This window comes from Diachasma alloeum, unplaced genomic scaffold (assembly GCF_001412515.2).
Source record: "Diachasma alloeum isolate Michigan unplaced genomic scaffold, Dall2.0 Dall_scaffold_00214, whole genome shotgun sequence".
Lineage (NCBI taxonomy): Eukaryota > Metazoa > Arthropoda > Insecta > Hymenoptera > Braconidae > Diachasma > Diachasma alloeum.
This window is the reverse complement of record NW_021680379.1, coordinates 1,989,866-2,010,867: the sequence shown is the minus strand read 5'-3', so window position 1 is coordinate 2,010,867 and position 21,002 is coordinate 1,989,866. Positions and strand designations below refer to the sequence as shown.

General features: G+C 33.9%; 3 protein-coding genes across 7 annotated transcripts; 2 read left to right on the top strand and 1 right to left on the bottom strand.

Annotated features, from left to right (window-relative positions):
* Nucleotides 1–149: 149 nt before the first annotated feature.
* LOC107037227 (copper chaperone for superoxide dismutase) lies at nucleotides 150–6,541 on the top strand. Of its 2 annotated transcripts, XM_015255664.1 has the most exons (6): nucleotides 150–418; nucleotides 984–1,182; nucleotides 3,383–3,642; nucleotides 4,863–5,044; nucleotides 6,021–6,133; nucleotides 6,238–6,541. In XM_015255664.1, the coding sequence occupies exons 1-6, from the start codon at nucleotides 407–409 to the stop codon at nucleotides 6,255–6,257; spliced, it is 786 nt and encodes a 261-aa protein (XP_015111150.1). In that variant the 5' UTR covers nucleotides 150–406; the 3' UTR covers nucleotides 6,258–6,541. The 2 variants fall into 2 exon arrangements, with proteins under 2 accessions (XP_015111150.1, XP_015111149.1); XM_015255663.1 differs by lacking the exon at nucleotides 6,238–6,541 and having other exon boundaries at nucleotides 6,021–6,183.
* On the bottom strand, nucleotides 6,165–20,198 carry LOC107037230 (thioredoxin domain-containing protein 9). 3 transcript variants are annotated; one of them, XM_015255670.2, is made up of 5 exons: nucleotides 19,939–20,198; nucleotides 17,580–17,751; nucleotides 17,426–17,508; nucleotides 16,178–16,356; nucleotides 6,165–7,052 (listed from the first exon to the last, which is right to left on the bottom strand). In XM_015255670.2, the coding sequence occupies exons 1-5, from the start codon at nucleotides 20,068–20,070 to the stop codon at nucleotides 6,743–6,745; spliced, it is 876 nt and encodes a 291-aa protein (XP_015111156.2). In that variant the 5' UTR covers nucleotides 20,071–20,198; the 3' UTR covers nucleotides 6,165–6,742. The 3 variants fall into 3 exon arrangements, with proteins under 3 accessions (XP_015111156.2, XP_015111153.1, XP_015111154.1); XM_015255667.2 differs by lacking the exons at nucleotides 16,178–16,356; nucleotides 17,426–17,508; nucleotides 17,580–17,751; nucleotides 19,939–20,198 and adding exons at nucleotides 7,695–7,896; nucleotides 8,377–8,609; nucleotides 10,687–11,005 and having other exon boundaries at nucleotides 6,492–7,023; XM_015255668.1 differs by lacking the exons at nucleotides 16,178–16,356; nucleotides 17,426–17,508; nucleotides 17,580–17,751; nucleotides 19,939–20,198 and adding exons at nucleotides 7,695–7,896; nucleotides 8,377–8,609; nucleotides 10,619–10,692 and having other exon boundaries at nucleotides 6,492–7,023.
* Nucleotides 10,711–13,704, top strand: LOC107037228 (dnaJ homolog subfamily C member 30, mitochondrial). 2 transcript variants are annotated; one of them, XM_015255666.2, is made up of 3 exons: nucleotides 10,711–11,252; nucleotides 12,646–12,972; nucleotides 13,574–13,704. In XM_015255666.2, the coding sequence occupies exons 1-3, from the start codon at nucleotides 10,965–10,967 to the stop codon at nucleotides 13,619–13,621; spliced, it is 663 nt and encodes a 220-aa protein (XP_015111152.1). In that variant the 5' UTR covers nucleotides 10,711–10,964; the 3' UTR covers nucleotides 13,622–13,704. The 2 variants fall into 2 exon arrangements, with proteins under 2 accessions (XP_015111152.1, XP_015111151.1); XM_015255665.2 differs by lacking the exon at nucleotides 13,574–13,704 and having other exon boundaries at nucleotides 10,712–11,252; nucleotides 12,646–13,103.
* Nucleotides 20,199–21,002: the final 804 nt, after the last annotated feature.

The window sequence follows — 21,002 nt, the reverse complement described above, 5'->3', positions numbered from 1 at the left end:
CCCCCCAATTTCTCCTGCATTTATTTTTAACTTTTATCAGTTGCACCTCGTGTTTATCTCTCGAGTGTTTATGAAAAGGAAAAAAAACAAATTGATGCTTGCACGGAGGAGCGATTACTATTAGTAATCCCTCGTGTGCTTGTCATGACGAGCGTGGGGGGAGATGCAGGCGGCGCTGACATCACGCCGGCTCCAGTTCGTTGCGTTTTTTTGTAAACAAAATGGGATTTAATTATGATAAGTGAGTTTTACTGCGCAATGAGAGTTACGTGGGGTGATTAGGATGTTTTTGAAGGCCAGAGGGGATTAATAACATATTATTTGACGGTCGGTGGCTGGTACTGGTGAAGTGGAAGAGGTCTAGGCGGGGGACTATCCGTTTGTTGGGTTATTGTTGTGCTCCAAAATGACGACCAAGGTGAGGGTTTTATTTTTGTGGAGTTACACTGGAAAAAAATTTACTTGTTGCAAGGAATCATTTTCTTAGGAGAAGAATTCATTTTTTTGGGAGCGTATTTCTCCAGGCCAGTCGTTCCCATTCGGTCCATGTCCATCACCAAATGTTACAATTATGTTGAATTGTGAGGTAATTATGCTAGACGTGACCTTGAATAAGCACCATTATTTTTCAATTTTTTGAAATTTCAGATTTTCTTATGTAAAATAATTTGGAATAATTCTAAATGTTAATAATCGCCAAATTAATTATCAATTTAATTATTAAATTACTCAATTATAAAATTAATAATTGAGTTCATTCAAGGTCATGTGTAGCATTATCATCTCACAAATTCAACATAATTGTAACATTTGGAGATGGACTTGCACCACCTGGAAATGACGGGTCTGGAGAAATACGCTTCTAAAAAAATAAATTCTTCTGCCAAGAAAATTATTTCTTGGCAAAGGTAATTTTTTTCTCAGTGTAGAGACATCGGGAAAATAAGGGAGATGGGTTGGCTGAAGATTGTGCTGGATTTTAGGTGGAGTTTGCTGTGGACATGACGTGTCAGAACTGCGTGAAGAAGGTGGAGGAATCGCTGGGGGAGCTCAAGGGGATCCAGGATGTTGATGTTTCTTTGGAGAGAGGAACTGTTGTGCTCCAGACTCATCTGCCTTATTCTGTTATTCAGGAGAAGATTGAGAGCGTTGGAAAAAGGGCGGTTTTGAAAGGATATGGAGGTGACTCATTCTTTTATTGTTGATTGAGGAATTGAGGTGGGGTGGACTCAGAGCTGGGCAGTATTTCATGAAAATCAAATAGAAATACTTGTTCAAATGGTTCAGTACGATGAAATACCGTTTGAAATATATATTTCAAGTTGACTAATTCGGTCGATCAAATAGTATTAATATTAATATATTTTAATATTATTATTCTATGGTATTTATTAATCTTTAAGGCCCGGGTGTACTATCTTTCGAACGTTATTTCGATGTTTTTTTCATATTTCGTTATCAGAAATTGTCAATTAAGTCCTGCATCATGCAGAAGTTTTGAAAAATTATGAATGAATAATCAAAAAAAAGTAGAAAAAATTCTCAATTTTTTCGAAGAGCATTTTTAATTTATATTCAAAATAAGTTGAATCACAAGAAATTGAAAAATGTATCTGATTTACGGTGACAAATGGCGGCCTGTCACCCAATATCATGCATGGAGAAGACCGATTTCGTAAATCTTTTCCCACACTGCACAGAGACATTTATTACGGAAAAGGTTCTTTGAAAAAAGTTGTAATATTTTGGAGAATTTTTTAATCACACTTTTATCACATAAAAATGGCAGATGACTACATACCACTGTTTTGAAAATTGAGATACCTAGCTGTCACTTCCCATGAGGAGTTAGTGTTTTGTTATCCACCATGGAAAATGACAGCTAATAGATAATTTGCCACAGCGAATCAGATATTTGTAATTTCCACTTTTTTCACCTCATTCTGAATCTCAATTAAAAACCCTCTTTGAAAAAGTTCAGAATGTTTCTATTTTTTTGATCATTCTATCACATTTTTGGGAATTTCTACACGATGTACCACTCAATTGACAATTTTGGATTACGAAAGATAAAAAAAACCCAGATAACATTCGAAAGATAGTACACCCGGTCCTTAATTTTAATTATCAATCAAATAGTATCCGGGTTCATATCCCGGTCTGGACTATTCTTTTTTTTCAGTAAAAGTTTTCTGATTATTCATAATCAGAATGATCCCGGCTCCCCTCCTACATCATCCAAATCCCATCCACTCATTTTCTATGATGTCACAAAAATGTGGAACGCGATACAAATTCCCTTCTTTAATGTGACGATACATTAACGGGATATTTATTTACATGTCTTTTTGAAATTGAAATAAAATTGTTACTTGATATTTAATTTCAACGAAACAGAAAATGAAAAACGCAATTCTGAGCCGTCCAGTATTATATATAGTATTTACTAATTCATTGCACTATTTCACTATTTGGTTTTTTATATGAAATAGTTTTTTTCCTATGAATATTTCCCTTTGCTGTTCTTTATCACCTTCATTGATCTCTCGCAGTAACATAATCGCGATAAATTACGGAGAATTGGTTGAATGGACGAATTATCGCTGTTCCTCCGTACAATGAGAGAAAAACAAACACGTTGTCACAATTGCTAGTTGAAAATTGCCAAAAAAGCATTTGTTTGGTTCGAATTTGAAAATCTCAAACATGAATAATTGTTCTGCTTTCGACAGATAATTCACACCAGACGGTGCCTTTTCAGGATGAAAACATCTCATATAGAGGAAAATTTATCAACTAATATTTTATCCCTAAGTTACAAGACTATCATATCATTATTATTGTGTCATTTAAGGGTTCATTTCTCGTCTCTGATTATTAGACAGCCGAAACGAAAAACTACTATCCCTTGTTTCGCGTAAACCAAAGATTTTTCGGGAGCAAAATACGTATGGGAGAATCGAATAACGAAGGAGTAGTGCTAGAAATGACATTTCTTGCGTGTACAGAGAATGCATTTTTTTAAACTACTAAATCTATTTTTGCGACAAAAATTTTTCATTCCGGCACACTCTCTGCATGTTTGGCACAAAAAAAATCCTTTTTTGATCATTTTCAAAAAAATATTTCTTCGACACAAGTAAGACTTGTTTGAGAACTTTGTTGTTTTTCTCTCAGTGTATGGGGTATTTGCCGTGATATTGTTGCATAGAATTTCGGAGTAGGTAGGAGGACATTCTCGAGAGGCGAAATTGTGAGAAAATTCAACTGTGAGAAAATTATCCAGAGATTTCATCCTAGACCGTCTTGTTCTCGAGGATTTTCAGAGTCAATCGAGGAATGAGCTATAAATTTAGGAATTATCCGTTCGATTTTGTTTCAGACAGAACTATAAGTGCTGTGTCTATGGTGGGAGGAACGTCGGGCTTTGGTATCAGTAGAGCGATTCAAGGAGTCGTGAGATTCGTTCAGACACCAACTGGATGTATCATCGATGGAACTGTGGATGGATTGAACCCTGGAGCCCATGGGATGCATGTCCATGAGTGTGGGGACATCTCCGGGGGTTGCGATACTGTTGGGGATCATTTCAACCCGTACGATGCAACTCATGGAGGCCCCGACGATGATATTACTCAAAGGGTATTTCCTGTTCTTAATTCAGATTTCCATTTTTCCATAACTCACAGTTTTTTTTTATTATTAAATTTCGAATTTCTATGAAGATTCAGTAGATGAATATTCAAGACCAAATTAAATCCAAGGTTAAATTTTCAATTAATTGTCAATTGAAAAATATATTTATCTGAATTTTCCTGATTTCATAATTGAACTGACATTTACAGTTTCCATTGATTTTTTGGTGAAACTAAATATTCGTGACTAAATTATGGGCAGCCTAGGTAGCTAATATGAATTTAAATTTCTTTGAGACACCTCATGTAATAATTATGGGTGCTCCATGTAGTAATTAAGGGACCACCCTTCCAGCTCGTTCCTTCAAGAGGTACATAATTTTTCAAATTATAAATTTCCAATTATGGCTCGGGTGTACTATCTTCTGAATGTTATCTGGAATTTTTTGTCTTTCGTAATCCAAAATTGTCAATTGAGTGGTACATCCTGTAGAAATTCCCAAAAATTGTGATAGAATGATAAAAAACAATGGAAAAAATTCTGAACTTTTTCAAAGAGCGTTTTTAATTGAGATTCAGAATGAGTTGAAAAAAGTGGGAATTACAAATATCTGATTCGCTGTGGCAAATTATCTATTAGCTGTCATTTTCCACGGTGGATTACAAAACACTAACTCCTCGTGTGAAAGGACAGCTAGGTATCTCAATTTTCAAAACAGTGGTATGTAGTCATCGGCCATTTTTATGTGATAAAAGTGTGATTAAAAAATTCTCCAAAATATTACAACTTTTTTCAAAGAACCTTTTCCGTAATAAATGTCTCTGTGCAGTGTGGGAAAAGATTTACGAAATCGGTCTTCTCCATGCATGATATTGGGTGACAGGCCGCCATTTGTCACCGTAAATCAGATACATTTTTCAATTTCTTGTTATTCAACTTATTCTGAATATAAATTAAAAATGCTCTTTGAAAAACTTATGAATTTTTTCTACTTTTTTTTTATTATTCATTCATAATTTTTCAAAACTTCTGCATGATGCAGGACTTAATTGACAATTTCAGATGACGAAAGATTAAAAAAAAAATATCGAGATAACGTTTGAAAGATAGTCACCCGGGCCTTAAATTGTGATTTTTAGAAGAAGTGTACCAGAAATTTCAGTCAGAATTTTTAATACTGTAATCGCAATTCGTGTGGTCTTTTGATGGGATTTTTTTCTATTCAGCACGTGGGAGATCTTGGCAATATCGTAGCTGACAAGTCTGGCAGAGCTAGATTCAGATTGCAAGACAAAGTACTTAATGTTGGTGATATTATAGGAAGATCTCTGGTCATCACTCAGGATTCTGACGATCTTGGCAAGGGAGATAGTTTGAAATCTAAAGTTGATGGAAATAGTGGCATGAGGTATGTTTCAGAATGAGAGAGAGATTTTATATTTTTGCAAAATTTTTCTCATGAATTTCAAAAATTTCCACTAAACAATTAATCACATTAAACAAGTGGACAATTGCATTTTCTTCGAAATGAGTATAGTTATTGTTGATAAGAAATTAGTCATTTGCTTACGAATAGGTTCTCTGTTTTTAATCATTGTTTTACTATTCTCTTCTTCTATTTTTTCGGGTCATAGTGTTGGTGTTAATTGAAATGTCATCGACATAATTCTACATTCAGACCCTCTCAAGACTCGAATTAGTTTTCAGACCAGATTTAATTAAGGTTCAATCAGGGTTTAATCAGTGTATAGTCGTGATTTATTCAGGATTTATGCAGAATTTAGCCAGAGTTTAACCCAAGTTCTCTCAGAAGTTCATCGGGACTATGAATCAATATGAATAAGTATTACGTATACTTATACGAAAAGCCAACTTAAACTAATTCCCAACGCTTTTAAAAATATTTTTTTGAATATGATCACAAATTTTCGCGCTGCAATTATAAAAACAGCGGGAGAAGATAGATTTTGAAATTTATTCGTTTATTAAAATTTGTATTTTCTCCCGTATTTTTCATAATTAAGGAATGAAAATTTGCCATCATATTCAAAAAACTATTTTTAAAAATCCGTTGGGGATTTAAAAAAAATTGATTTTTTAATTCAAAAAAATCTGAATCTGTTTTTTAGCGTTCGGAGACAAATTTGGGTTACAATAACGGATTCCTAAGGAAAAATCATGCGAAAAATACTATTTAACATTTTTTTTTCTTGAAAAACGGAGAATTTGTTTTCCCAGGTTCAATTTATGGGGAAAAAAAATATTCATTGTTTTATTTGATTGTTTAATAATTAAACAAAACAAAAACTATTCATTGTTTTATTTGATTGTTTAATTGTTGAAATAATCAAATAAAACAATTGTTTTATGGAATTATCTTGCAGATTGGCATGCGGAATAATCGCAAGATCCTCTGGAGTCTTCGAGAACACGAAAAAAATTTGTGCCTGCGATGGGAAAACCCTGTGGGACGAGCGAGATGACACTAAGCAAAAAGGTTTATTCAGAAACACTTTGTTATACCCTGATACATGCTCAATATCCTAGACAGATTTATTAAACAGAATTTTAACAGAATCCAATGTTTCGTGATTTTTTCAGTGCATGGTAATAAACTCTAGGAGCTCCACGAGTGGATCAATTCAATCCGTAAATTGCGTTTTTCGTAAAGAAACTGTTGATTAACTTCTATGTGCTGGTCATATAAAAGTGGTAACATTCCGTAAGATTCCGGCGAAGGGGTATGTGGAACGCACATTAATTTTTATACCTCTTTTTTTCTATTTGGTATGAAGGATGGAAGGTATTTATGATGAATGGAGAACTAATAAATTTGAGTAATTTATGACTGAATGTAATCAATATAATATTCTTCTTTATTAAATTTTCAAGATGGGAAGTTAAATTTGAATAATTTGTGACCAAATTCCTAAATCTTATTTATTATCATTACCTAAAAGTAATCAATATTCTTCTCTATTAAATTTTCAACATGGGAAGTTTCCTATTGATTTTACTTATGATTTATAGTTTAAGCGTGCTAATGGTAAAAAAATGAAAAATATAAAGTGCTTGAGAATAATTAGAAGAATACAGTGGGAAGGGATCATTCGTCGTCAGAGCCACTGTCGTCGGAATTTGTTCTCCCTCGAATGGTCTTTGACTTCTTGTTTCCAACGAGTAGGTTCGAGGATTTCTTTCCCTTTTCCGGTGGGTTCAACAGGTCGCCAGTGTATGATATCGCTCCAGACTGGGCAATCCTCCATTCCATCATCTCTGTGGAGAAATCGTCGCAGTTTCCCAAGTCTGTGAAGCCAACGATGTAGTCTTTTGTCTTGCTGTCTGAGATGAGGGCTATTGTGGGAATTACTTTGATTCTCAAACGTTCTGGAAACATGAGAAATTTCGGTGATGGATGATTGCGTCATCATTAAGACTCAGTCAATTTTTTGAAGAGCTTCCGGAGGAGAGAGATAGTAGAAGATATTGAAAGACCTTTTCTTAGAGAACATTTCGGTAGCGAAGTGGTAAACTAGGATAAGTGCAATTTTTCTCTCAAACGTGATCAAATTTTTTAATTTTCCTGAAAAAGTTTCATTTTTGCACTTATACTAGTTTACCATTTCGCTACAGATTTATAATCTACAAAAATGTTTCTTGATATTTCTTTGCTTCTGAGTTTTGCAAAATGATGCCCTGAGTGGAAATATCATCTAGATAATTGTGGAGTTATTTTGTTAATGAGTGATTTCAGAAGAAATAATCAAAAGACGGATTTTACTGTACATTGGAAGTCATCACATTATAATTAATGTGAACTTACACATAATTTTGCGGAAATCTTCGAAAGAGAACTTGAGAAATTTTACAATTCACGTAAACTGTCTCTCGATAATCTCCTCGAAAATAGGTTCACAGACATTTAGAAAAAAAATCTCCAATTATGAATATTATAGTGAAGAAACTTTTTTCTAGAAAATTTTCTAAATTTTCCCCGCAAACTCACCAGCTACATAAATATTCCGAAAATACTCCCCAGACAATTTCCGAACCCTCACCTGTTAAAAATGGACACCTCTCGACATTCAATTTGCAGAACCTCGCCTCTACATGTTTCTTAGCAAGAATCTGCAGATGTTTGTCTGCAATCTTACACCTTGGAGATCCATCTTTGTAGAACAAACATACAATATTCTTCGATTTCTTTGAAACATCAAAAAAGCCTTTTTCATCAGGGATTTCAGTATACTCTCCATGTCCCTGAAACAGCAAAGGAATTCATTAATACCGTCAATCAAAATTAACTAGAGGAAAATAAAGTCAAATTAATTTCAAATCATTAATGTCTTCTGTTACCAAATAGTCTAATGTTGAAGAACTGGATCTCATTTTAAACCCTTCAAATATTTCTTTAACTGTCAATCATTGAACCGTTAAAAATTATTCACCAGTTTCTCAAAAAATGTAAAATTAGAATTTGAAACAAACGGTAGTTAAACAGAACTGTATTACATGATTGTAGCAAAATCGTAGCTACCTATTTGATTGTAAATAACCCATTGTAGGTTAACATATGAATAAAAAAAATATATATATTTCTTCAAAATGAGATGACAATCGCGGATAAAAAAGAATGGTTCAATTTTAATGAAGTAGATCTCATTTTAAGGCCTAGAAAGGTTTCATCATCAAATTCCTTCATGTAAAGTAAACATCATAAAATGTTCTTGAGGTCCTTACAGCAGCCAACCACGCCTGTTTCTGCTGATGCACTTTCTTCATCTCCTGGAGCCTCTTCTCTCTCAATTTCTCAATATCATCGATATCCAAATTCTCCAGAGCCTCGATCTCCGCATCTAACTGACTCTCCACCTGTTTTGCAACCTCCAGGACCTTCTGCTGAATAACTCCCTCCATTTTAATCTCCAAAAAGTCTTGTGCTCCAACTATTAGTCCTTTCCCTGAATGAACCTCTGAAAATCACATTGGAGTAATAAGTACTCTTCGTCACTCCTTATAAAAAAGTAAGCGACTCAAATGTGTTTCAAAAACCTTAAAAAATGTTCAATCAATTGCTCCAACAATCACCCAAAACCATCAGAAATCAATTACCCTCAATATAAATTTATAAATTATTTTATTTTTATTTATTTATTTTATTCACAAAATCAAACAGCCGAAGCCAATAACATGACTCAATTTGAACAATCGATAACCTTAATCTAGGTTTATCTGTACAGTGGTAGAGGTAGCTAGGTAAATATGTACATTATGTATAAGTGTTAATTTGTTTTGATAACTGAACATATATCGCTGGTGAAATGAAAGTAAATTGTATTCGTAAATTATCTCAATTTTCCTCAGCAAATATTAATAAACTAAAATGTTATGATGAAAATATCCAAAATGTAACGGAATTCAATATTTTTGAACATCACGCAGACGAAAATTCCCCAAATTATAATGAATTTTCTTTGAATTTTCTTTTTTAAGAAATTTTCTTTCTCGGTTCAATTATTCTATGAAAATTAATAGAAACTTCATAGAATAATTGAACTGAAAAAGAAAATTCAAAGAAAATTAATAGAAACTTCATAGAATAATAGAACTGAAATTAGGTACCATTGATTTTCTTGTCGATTGATGAGTTTTCAATTGCGAAATTCTCTGAGATTTTAATTGGACTGTCACTTGATAAAAACGTTCACCAAGTATACATTAAAATTCAGTACAAAAAAATCAACATTTTAATCTCCAAAAAGCCCTTTTATCCAATTATTAGTCCTTCTCTCTGCATAAACCTTTGAAAGTCACTTCAAGCAATAAACAGTCTTCGTCACTGTTTATAAAGAAGTGACTCGAATGCGCCATAAAGACCTTAAAAAACCTAAAGTCTTCAATCAATTGTTTCAACAATGTCCCAAAACCATCAGACATCTATTATCCTCAATATACAAACTTATAAATTATCTCAATTTTCTTCAGTAAGTACTAATAAACCAAAATTTTATGATAAAAATATCCAAAATGGAACGAAATTCAATATTTTCGAACAACAAGCAGACGAAAATTCCCCAAAATATAATGAATTTTATTGATTTCTATGCATTTTCATTGAATAATTGAATTGAAATTTAGTTTCCATTGATTTTCTCATCAATTAATGAGTTTTCAATTATGAAATTCTTCAATTACCGATTCTAGTGGAATTGTCACTTGATAAAAACAATCAATAAGTGTACAGGAAAAATCAATAAAAAATTTAACATTTTCATTTGCAAAAAATCCCTTTATCCAATTATTGTTTCTTTTCTCTGAATAAACATCTAAAAGTCATTTTTGAGTAACACGCAACAACTCCAATGCGTCACAGAGACGTTAAAATGCCCAAAATCAAAAAATCTTCAATCGATTGTCCAAACAATCACCTAAAACCCTTCGAAATCAATTCTGATCATTGAAAACCAATAAAATATCACCATTCCCCTCAGTAAGTACTGATGAACCAAAATTTCATGATAAAAATATCTTAAATGGAATTCAATATTTTTGAGCAGCACAATAGACTGAAATTGGCTGATTTTTATTGATTTTCATGGAATACTTGAAATAAAATTGAGTTTCCATTGATTTTCTAGTCAATTAATGAGTTTTCAATTACGAAATTTTTCAATTACAGATTCCAGTGGAACTGTCATTTGATAAAAATGTTTAACAATTGTACTGAATATTTCAGTAAAAAATATGTAACATTTTAACCTCCTTTTTAAAAAATTTTAAAGTCTTATTCTTTCTTTTCTCTGAATAAACCTCTGAAAGTCATTTTGGAGCAATAAACAGCCTCCGGCACTCCTTATAAGGAAGTAAGCAACTCTAATGCGTCACGGAGGTCTTAAAAACCCCAAAATCTTCAATCAATTGCCCAAACAATCACCCAAAACCCTCAGAACTCAATTCCCCTCAACAAAAACCAATAAATTACCTCAATTTTCCCCTGGAAATACTAATAAACCAAAAGTTTATTACAAAAATATCCAAATGAGGTCTTACCACTGGTCACTCTCTCCTAGTCACTCCTAGTACTTCCAGGCAACCTCAGAGCCCGCCCCAGCAGCTCTTGAAAAAAAATGTCCGCCCTAACCTCCGAAACGAACCCTTGAACATTTCTCCTTCGAAAACAGTAGTTCGAGGTGACAGTTCTAAATTAACTCAAAATGCCCTTCAAAGTTCACTGAAAACCTCACTAAAAACCTCAAAAAATCAGACAGGACCAATGAGTGAACCCATCAAGTGACAACTGAAGCCCTCCAAATAAAACAATCTCAACAATGAATTGTCGCACAAGAATCTTGTCGAGTTCATCAGTGCTGACAAGGGGTCTGGCCTCACGTGTGAAAAGGAAGAATCACTATGACAGTCTGGAGGTGGACTCGAAGGCGACTCAGGGTGAGATAAAATCCGCATATTTCAAGCTGACAATGCAGTATCATCCTGACAAAAATAGCAGTGAAGCTGCCAAGGTCAAGTTTAGGGACATAGCAGAGGCCTACGAGGTCCTGGGAAATTACCAGAAGAGGAAGCAGTACGACAGGGGAATGCAGATCAAGGTGGATCAGGTAGGGATGTAACGGACAAAAGTCCGTAAAAAGCCCCTAATTTACGTAATAAATGTAAAAAACCAGCCGAAGTTACCTTTTATCGTAAACCGCGGAGTTTCGCGAAGATTATCCCTTGCGAGGGTGATAAAAGTCACGAGGCTCATACCTCGCCAAGATCATACGTCTTGAGGGTCCCACCTCGTAAGGGTCATACCGTGTAAGGGATGAATTTTGCAAGGGTCAATCTCATTATTTATTGATCTCTATTGAATTCGTCGCGTCATCATCTTTTGTCTTGACATTAACTTGTTTCATTCAGCATTCTTAAATGACAAAACTAATTCAATCGTCTTTGGTAGCTTTTTTTAACTCTTCAGAACAAAATAGTTGTTTTCAGGACCAACTGGGCTTTTCCGGGGCTCCAAATAATAATGTGGAGAATCCAATGAAGTTCAATAAATAATGAGATTGATTTTCTCAATGGAGATGACTTGTGACTTTGGTCTTTTGTAACGTTTGATCCTCGTGAAATTCACTCTTCATGAGGTATGAGGCTCATGTTTTTGAGTTTTTTAAAATGCCGTAAATCGTATCACGTGATGTAATAGTACATTATGTCACCAGGCGATGAAAGTATTTTCTGACGAATGTGGCTTTATAATCCGAGCCGAAGACGAGGGTTTTAATCACATGAGTTTGAAAATTGTTTCATCGCTGTGTGACGTACAATATTTTACGTCTCCGAGCCCGGAAACCGCGATTTAACTGAGGGAATCGGTGTTAAAATCGCGGTTTTACGCTCCTAGGGACATAAAATAATATTTTATGCCCCAAGTACTAAGTTCGCGTTCTAACCGAATAAAGTTGAGTTAAAATTTGCGGTTTATCTGTCCTCAGGACATGATATACTATTTTTTATGATATTTAGGGGAGGGTGGGGTAAAATGGACACTTTTGACTTTTTAAAAAATGTTCATCACGTGTTGAATTGCTCATGAAATGTACTAATTTTATTTTCCCATATAAAGAACAATGATTCCTCTTTGTGATGAGCACACACTGAGCTCAATTGATAAATATGTTTCTGAGCTATGAATAATTTTAAAAAAATCAAAAGTGTCCATTTTACCCCATCTTCCCCTATGTGTCCAATACTGCGTTTTCGTCAGTCGGAATAAAGTAAAATATTCTAGTAACCGAAAATTGCAAGCTTTTCGAAGTAATGTAAAAAATGTAAAAAACCCGTCGCGGTAATTTACGTAAATTACCTCGGTAAAAAACGGTGTAATTTACCAACGTAATTTATATCCCGAACCTTGCTGACCGTTTTTGGTCCGAAAAAAGTGACGGAATTTCGCGTCACAACAATGACCAAGAAATCTAAGAAATTACCATCACTTTGCATCCCTAGGGTCAAGAGACTAGGCGATCTGAGGGTTACAAGCCCCAGGATATCGAGAAGGAGGCCTCCAGGGTGAGGTCTGCTATTCATCGCCACAGCTCTGAGGTGCCTGGGGGTGGCAAGATGTACGATTTCGATCGGTGGACCAAGGAACATTACGGGACCACCTTCAAGAAGACGTGGGTCACGAAGGAAGAGGTGAAGAGGTCGCAGAAGCAGAAGGACGCGATAACATCGGAGCAGAATCTACATGCGACGGAGAAGTTGTTATTGACTCTAATTCTTTGTCTGCTCGGTGTGATCATGGGGCTGATCACTAGTAGTAATACGTTTGATATTCCGGTGGCTGGGGATAGAGAGAAACGGGGGGAGGGCGGTACCTGATGAGAGATTAGTTTTCGTGTAATTTAATTGTTGCTTTGTAAATAGTAGGAGATTGTTGAATAAATCCGATTTATCAAGAGGAATTCATTTATTATTAATTAAAAAACGCAATATTTCGAGACCTAGTGGAGATCAGTGAATTACCAATTGCATCGGTAATTCTTCGATACCTACTCTGTAACCTATATTTTTTTCGAATTTTTCGCGACATGCCCTCGTGATTTGTAGCTAACTTTTTAATTTGTTTATTGATTAATTCACTGTAAATTCAATTTTTGTGTTTGGATTTTTTTATCCGAAACTTAAACCTGTTTTGAATGAAAAAGTTCTTTTGCACTTCTTTGATAAAATTAAGATTTATCGAGTTATAATTTTAAATAAATAATTCACCTGGTCCAACCTGAAATTTTGAGTTCGCATCACTCAGAACAATATTTTTATACATATTCAAGACATGTATGGAATAAATCGACAACATATTCAATTTTTCTTGAAGTTTGAAAAAAGTCTTTCGATTTGATGAAGTAGTATGGAACGTCCCAAGTCATTTGACATTCCGGTGGCTGGGGATGGAGAGAAACGGACGGAGGGCGGTACCTGATGAGAGATTAGTTTTCGTGTAATTTAATTGTTGCTTTGTAAATAGTAGGAGATTGTTGAATAAATCCGATTTATCAAGAGGAATTCATTTATTATTAATTAAAAAACGCAATATTTCGAGACCTAGTGGAGATCAGTGAATTGCCAATTGCATCGGTAATTCTTCGATACCTACTCTGTAACCTATATTTTTTTCGAATTTTTCGCGACATGCCCTCGTGATTTGTAGCTAACTTTTTAATTTGTTTATTGATTAATTCACTGTAAATTCAATTTTTGTGTTTGGATTTTTTTATCCGAAACTTAAACCTGTTTTGAATGAAAAAGTTCTTTTGCACTTCTTTGATAAAATTCAGATTTATCGAGTTATAATTTTAAATAAATAATTCACCTGGTCCAACCTGAAATTTTGATTTCGCATCACTCAGAACAATATTTTTATACATATTCAAGACATGTATGGAATAAATCGACAACATATTCAATTTTTCTTGAAGTTTGAAAAAAGTCTTTCGATTTGATGAAGTAGTATGGAACGTCCCAAGTCATTTGACATTCCGGTGGCTGGGGATGGAGAGAAACGGACGGAGGGCGGTACCTGATGAGAGATTAGTTTTCGTGTAATTTAATTGTTGCTTTGTAAATAGTAGGAGATTGTTGAATAAATCCGATTTATCAAGAGGAATTCATTTATTATTAATTAAAAAACGCAATATTTCGAGACCTAGTGGAGATCAGTGAATGCCAATTGCATCGGCAATTCTTCGGTACCTACTCTGTAACCTATATTTTTTTCGAATTTTTCGCGACATGCCCTCGTGATTTGTAGCTAACTTTTTAATTTGTTTATTGATTAATTCACTGTAAATTCAATTTTTGTGTTTGGATTTTTTTATCCGAAACTTAAACCTGTTTTGAATGAAAAAGTTCTTTTGCACTTCTTTGATAAAATTCAGATTTATCGAGTTATAATTTTAAATAAATAATTCACCTGGTCCAACCTGAAATTTTGATTTCGCATCACTCAGAACAATATTTTTATACATATTCAAGACATGTATGGAATAAATCGACAACATATTCAATTTTTCTTGAAGTTTGAAAAAAGTCTTTCGATTTGATGAAGTAGTATGGAACGTCCCAAGTCATTTGACATTCCGGTGGCTGGGGATGGAGAGAAACGGACGGAGGGCGGTACCTGATGAGAGATTAGTTTTCGTGTAATTTAATTGTTGCTTTGTAAATAGTAGGAGATTGTTGAATAAATCCGATTTATCAAGAGGAATTCATTTATTATTAATTAAAAAAACTCAATATTTCGAGACCTAGTGGAGATCAGTGAATTGCCAATTGCATCGGCAATTCTTCGATACCTACTCTGTAATCTATATTTTTTTCGAATTTTTCGCGACATGCCATCATGATTTGTAGCTGACTTTTTAATTTGTTTATTGATTCATTCAATAAACTGTAAATTCAATTTTTTCAAGTTTGGATTTTTTTATCCGAAACATACACCTGTTTTGAATGAAAAAGTTCTTTTGCACTTCTTTGATAAAATTCAGTATCGAAGTGATAAAATGGTTTAAGTCGACTTATCTCCCAGTTGAGTTTTTTGTGAATATTTCCTAATCTGAGGGAGATAGCGAAATTTTCGTAACCACATTTGTTGTAGCTCTTAGTCGGTTCTACAAAAAACGTTATAACAAAAATTTTGCTACCTTTCTTAGATTTCGAGATATTCATTGAAAACTGGCCAATAGTCAAAATTGACTTATACCGTTTTACCACTTCGCTACTGAATTCATATTTATCGAGTTATAATTTTTTAAATAATAACTCACTTGGCCAAACCTGAAATTTTGACTTCGCATAATTCGGGACCCTTAATTGTGGAGTCTTCATTTTGAGTACCAAATTTTTATCACCAGAAGTCGATTTGGTATTTTATAATAAATGAAAAAATTCATGAAATTCGATTCATCCTTTTTAAGAAAAATTTCGGAAAACTGAAGAAAAAAAATCACATACATATATACACACATATACATACACAGACACCATCTAAAAATCGCCTATTTTGATTTTTTAGACCATATTTAGCAACTCTAACACAAAAAATTGGAAACTTAAATTTGACTGATTACAAAGCTCCTGTTCGGAAGCGAAGAAAAACGGGGAAGTGTAAATTATTTTCAACTTCAAATAAAAAAGAAATTTATTCCTAATGCTCAAATGGCAAAAATTGTTCAAATCTCCTACTTTATTTATGAATAAAAATTTCTTTGCAATCATCATCTTGACATTTAATCAATAACGAAAATATTTGTGTGATTAAACTTGTCATATACATTTGCAATTATTCCTAGTAAATTAATCTTTAATATGGATCACTTGTATCAACTTATGGCTAAGAATCGTTGAGTTATTAATTTCTACAGAGAAGAGATCGTCTCTTCAATGTGAAGATGATTAGTATGGCCGATACATGGGAGGTACTGGCATGGGCATGCCCACAGGTCCAGTTGGATAGGGCACACCTGGAGCTATTCCTGGGAAGTTACTGGGTGGAGGGTAACCAGGACCCGTTGAGGATCTCGACGTTGGTTTTCTCTTCAGTTCTCGCATCTTGTCTACCTTCACCTTTCGTAAATGCATTATCTTTCTTCGGGTCAGGAACTGGTCGAGAAATTCGTCGACTTCTGTGTCTCCTGACAGGAATTTCTCTGCTATTTTCTGAATAAGAGGAAACAACAGGAAAATTAAAACAATTCAGTGAAAATATTACCAATAAGGTCTTGCATATTTTTGATGTTCATGTCATTTTGGCAAGTATTTGTATTATAGTTTTGAGAACAGGAGTTTTCAATATGCAGTTTTTCCATTAATCAATTGTTATTGCTAATTATTTTAATTTTTGATTAGAGTTGTTTCTGACATGTTGAAATAATAAATACCGTAACTATTTTTCTCTCAATATAAATGGCAAATAGTGACCCCTTGATGTGGTTGTTTTTATTCTTCTGTTAATATCGATCGACCAATTGGTAGAAGAAGTTTAAAATTGAAAAGCGTACTTTAAGTGGAAATAGAACTTACCATCTAATCGGAGTAGAAACTGGATTGCAAGTTTATTCGCCGTCAGACGACTATTCAGCAAAACCCAAATTCTTACACTGTAGATATCAAGATTATTGATCATGGGAGGATTTGGCTTTTGCTAAATAGTCGCCTGACGACGAAAAAACTTGTAATCCAGTTTCTACTCCGATGGTAAGTTCCATTGTCTCTTAATACCAAAATAGTATTTTCTTGACAAAATGGCCTATTACACACACGATGGAATCCCTTCATTTCTTGACATATTGACGTTTTGCAGTGAAAACTTGTGTACACAAATTACAATCCTCACATTCTTATTGCACGATAGATATTGAGGTCTACTAAATTGAAATATTTCCAGCCAATTACTCATTGACAGTTTGCATTTCACATTATTAAAAACTTATAACTTGTTTAATAATAATTTAACTTAAAACTTGTAAATGGTCAATTTTTTGGGTGCAATTTGATCTATGTAATATGAGGATGACAATTTCTGCAGACAAAGCCTTAATGCAAAACTTCAAATGCGTAAATAAATGAAGGGATTTCATGGTGTGTAATTGGTTATTTTTTTGAGAAAATGCTTCATCGGTCTTAATCGACTTGTCAAGGTGCAACAGTTGATTACTGAATTCAAACTCATTCTTCTGGTTCAACTATCTTGTTTTTCTAGTCATTAATAATTCATAATTTTCTTCACCTCGGATTCTTCTTCAATTTCTGCAGCAGCAGCTTGAAGCAGTTCCAGGGCTGATTCAACTGATGTTGCTCCAGATTTTTCCTCTAAAAAATTGTGCAAATTATTTTAATTATTTATTTTATGGGCAGATGTATACAAAAATACTTGGACGTACTTAATTCCGTAATTTTTTCCTGGACACTAGTACAAAGTTCACAGCCTTTCTCTGAAAGTTCCTGGAGTGCTTTCTTATTCTCCTCCAGTTGAGGTTGCTTCGCCAGATTGACCTCAGCCAGTGAACGGTTTCCAGCAATCAGAACTTCCTTCTCAGATTCCAAATCTTTGAACTAAATGAAAACACTGAATAAAACTTTCCATTGTCTAATTCTACGGTGAAGATAATGATGGAAATAAAAATTCAACCCTTTATCATCCTTTTTGTAGGCAATTTTGTTATAATTATTTGACTTTTTAAAAATTATTGTTGTTATTCTGAGGAGAGGAGACTCAGTTCTATCGTGAAGGAGGAGGGAGACATGTGTAGACGTAAAACAAAGAAAAAATTTTGTTGAAAAAACATCAAGGAAATAAAGAATTAAGGCCCGGGTTTACTGTCTTTCGAATGTTATCTGGATTGTTTTAATCTTTCGTAATTCAAAATTGTCAGTTGAGTGGTACATCATGTAGAAATTCCTCAAAATTATGATAGAATGATAAAAAAAATAGAAAACATTCTGAACTTTTTCAAAGAGCGTTTTTAATTGAGATTCAGAATGAGTTGAAAAAAGTGGAAATTACAAATATCTGATTCGCTGTGGCAAATTATCTATTAGCTGTCATTTTCCATGGTGGATAACAAAACACTAACTCCTCATGGGAAGTGACAGCTAGGTATCTCAATTTTCAAAACAGTGGTATGTAGTCATCTGCCATTTTTATGTGATAAAAGTGTGTTTAAAAAATTCTCCAGAATATTACAACTTTTTTCAAAGACCCTTTTCCGTAATAAATGTCTCTGTGCAGTGTGGGAAAAGATTTACGAAATCAGTCTTCCCCCTGCATGATATTGGGTGACAGGCCGCCATTTGTCACCGTAAATCAGATACATTTTTCAATTTCTTGTTATTCAACTTATTCTGAATATAAATTAAAAATGCTCTTTGAAAAAATTGAGAATTTTTTCTACTTTTTTTTTATTACTCATTCATAATTTTTCAAAACTTCTGCATGATGCAGGACTTAATTGACAATTTCAGATGGCGAAAGATGAAAAAAAACATCGGTATAACGTTCGAAAGATAGTACACCCGGGCCTTAAATTGAGTTGTTCAATAAAGGTAAACAGAAACGGTTGGATCAATTTAGAAAATATATTTCTTGGAACCTTACAAATTCTCTACAAGAAGAACATCTAATCTTCTCTCTTATCATCACTTATCACCGAGATAATCCCCAATTCAACTGAAATTCCATTCTCTAGAGCAGAAAAAAAGTTCAATCCTCAATAACTCGCAATTGGTGAAGTAAAATTTATCCTTTCCTCTTTTTTTTCAAGACCTTTTCTCAAATTTCATAACATCTTCGAATTCTTTCTGAATCATACACTGAGAGAAGAACAAACACGTTGTCAAACAAGTCTTGTTTGGGCCAACAAAATCGCTAGTTGAAAATTGCAAAAAAAAAATTTGTTTGGTTTGAATTTCAAAGTCTCAAACATGAATAATTGTTCTGCTTTCGACAGCAACGAAATATTTGGCTCAAGAGGTGGATAAATCACACCAGACGGTGCCTTTTCAGGATGCAAATATCTCATACAGAGGAAAATTTATCAACAAATATTTTATCCCTAAGTTTCAAGATTGCTATCATATAATTATTATTGTTTCATTTAAGGGTTTATTTCTTGTCTGTGATTATTAGACAGCCGAAACGAAAAACTACTATCCCTTGTTTCGCATAAAACAAAGATTTTTCGGGAGCAAAATACGTATGGGAGTATCGAATAACGAAGGAGTAGTGCTAGAAATAACATTTCTTGCGTGTACAGAGAATGCAATTTTTTTTTTAACTACTAAATCTATTTTTGCGACAGAAATTTTTCATTCTGGCGCACTCTCTGCATGTTTGGCACAAAAAAATCCTTTTTTGATAATTTTCAAAAAACTATTTTCTTGGCACAAGTGAGACTTGTTTGAGAACTTTGTCGTTTTTTTCTCAGTGTATCATGTGTTCAGAAGATAATAAACATGAGAAAATATTCCTTCTACTTTCCTTTATTTACCACCTGCGAAGAAAAGAGTAAAATAAACACGTTTGACCCTTCGCCAAATATCAATAGCTCATTGATTTTTTCAATGCAATAATGGGCTGGTGTTTTCGGCAATAAAAACGTCACTTCCTGCTCTTCATAATGAGTCTAGACTTAAGTGACGGATGTGTCCCTCATGAGTTAGCTCTATTTTTATAGAAGTTAAAAATGTCAATTTCCGCCGATTGAATTATTATGATGTAGTCAACTATCGTGACACATTCACCTGTTTGATGTCTTTGACAATTTCCTCGAACCTCCCGTCATCGTTCAATATTTCCCCCAGGTCAGCGTTACTGAGGTGATTCAACGTCGCCAATGCAGCTGGGATGTCTGGCCCCTGGTCCTGACCGTACATTTTCAACTTTTAATCTCGATAGTGCAATTGAAAACACAGGAAATCAGTTTTTATCAGCTGATGACATCGAATACAACAATGGACTTGCACTTGTTGACACGATCTGATGAGACATTTGAGTAATTTCAATACAGGTTATGGTCATTGGCAAGGGAGGAATTTACATTTTCCATAGTGGATCATCCAGGAAAACTGCAGATGACGGTTTCTTCATCAAACCAGCTGCCTATTTTTTTCAAGGTTTCCAAAAAATTTGAAAAAAATATGTGGTGTAATACTCATAAAAAATACTCTCTGTGAATTTTTCCAGATTTTTTTAAGCGTCCGTCATCGAGATCAGGAGAAGTTGACCTCAGAGAAAAATAAGTTTAGAACAAAAATATAGGTTTTTACCTGAATTTTTCAAATAATTTTCTTATTATAGGAAAAAAGAGCGTATAGAGAGTTTAAATTCTAGAAATAGCTTTAAAAATCCATTTTTACGCATTTCGACATTTTTGTTTTTCTGTAAAAAATTGAGGTAATATGATGATTCAAATTCAACATTTATCAATAAAAATGAAAATGGGATGGGCAGGGTTGGGGGTATAAATTACGTTGGTAAATTACACGGTTTTTTACCGACGTAATTTACGTAAATTACCTCGACGGGTTTTTTACATGTTTTACATTACGTCGAAAAGCTTGCAATTTTGGATTACTAGATTGTTTTATTTTATTTCGGCTACCGAAGACGCAGTATAGAACACATAAATATCATCAAAAATAGTATTATATTATGTCCTGAGAATAGATAAACCGCGAATTTTAACTTCACTTTGTTCGGTTAGAACGCGGATCTCAGTACTTGGGGCATAAAATATTATTTTATGTCCCTAGGACCGTAAAACCGCGATTCTAACATCGATTCCGTTGGTTAAATCGCGGTTTCC

Excerpts from the sequence above, each read along its gene's own strand:
- LOC107037228 (XM_015255666.2), top strand. The coding sequence starts at position 10,965 with ATGAATTGTCGCACAAGAATCTTGTCGAGTTCATCAGTGCTGACAAGG. Across the intron at positions 11,253-12,645 it reads TGCAGATCAAGGTGGATCAG|GGTCAAGAGACTAGGCGATC; the intron begins GTAGGGATGTAA and ends TTGCATCCCTAG. Across the intron at positions 12,973-13,573 it reads CTAGTAGTAATACGTTTGAT|ATTCCGGTGGCTGGGGATGG; the intron begins ATTCCGGTGGCT and ends AAGTCATTTGAC.
- LOC107037230 (XM_015255670.2), bottom strand. The coding sequence starts at position 20,070 with ATGTACGGTCAGGACCAGGGGCCAGACATCCCAGCTGCATTGGCGACG. Across the intron at positions 16,357-17,425 it reads AAATTGAAGAAGAATCCGAG|AAAATAGCAGAGAAATTCCT; the intron begins GTGAAGAAAATT and ends CCTCTTATTCAG. Across the intron at positions 7,053-16,177 it reads TACCCTCCACCCAGTAACTT|TCCATCACCGAAATTTCTCA; the intron begins CCCAGGAATAGC and ends ATGACGCAATCA.
- LOC107037227 (XM_015255663.1), top strand. Across the intron at positions 3,643-4,862 it reads ACGATGATATTACTCAAAGG|CACGTGGGAGATCTTGGCAA; the intron begins GTATTTCCTGTT and ends TTTTCTATTCAG. Across the intron at positions 5,045-6,020 it reads GATGGAAATAGTGGCATGAG|ATTGGCATGCGGAATAATCG; the intron begins GTATGTTTCAGA and ends ATTATCTTGCAG.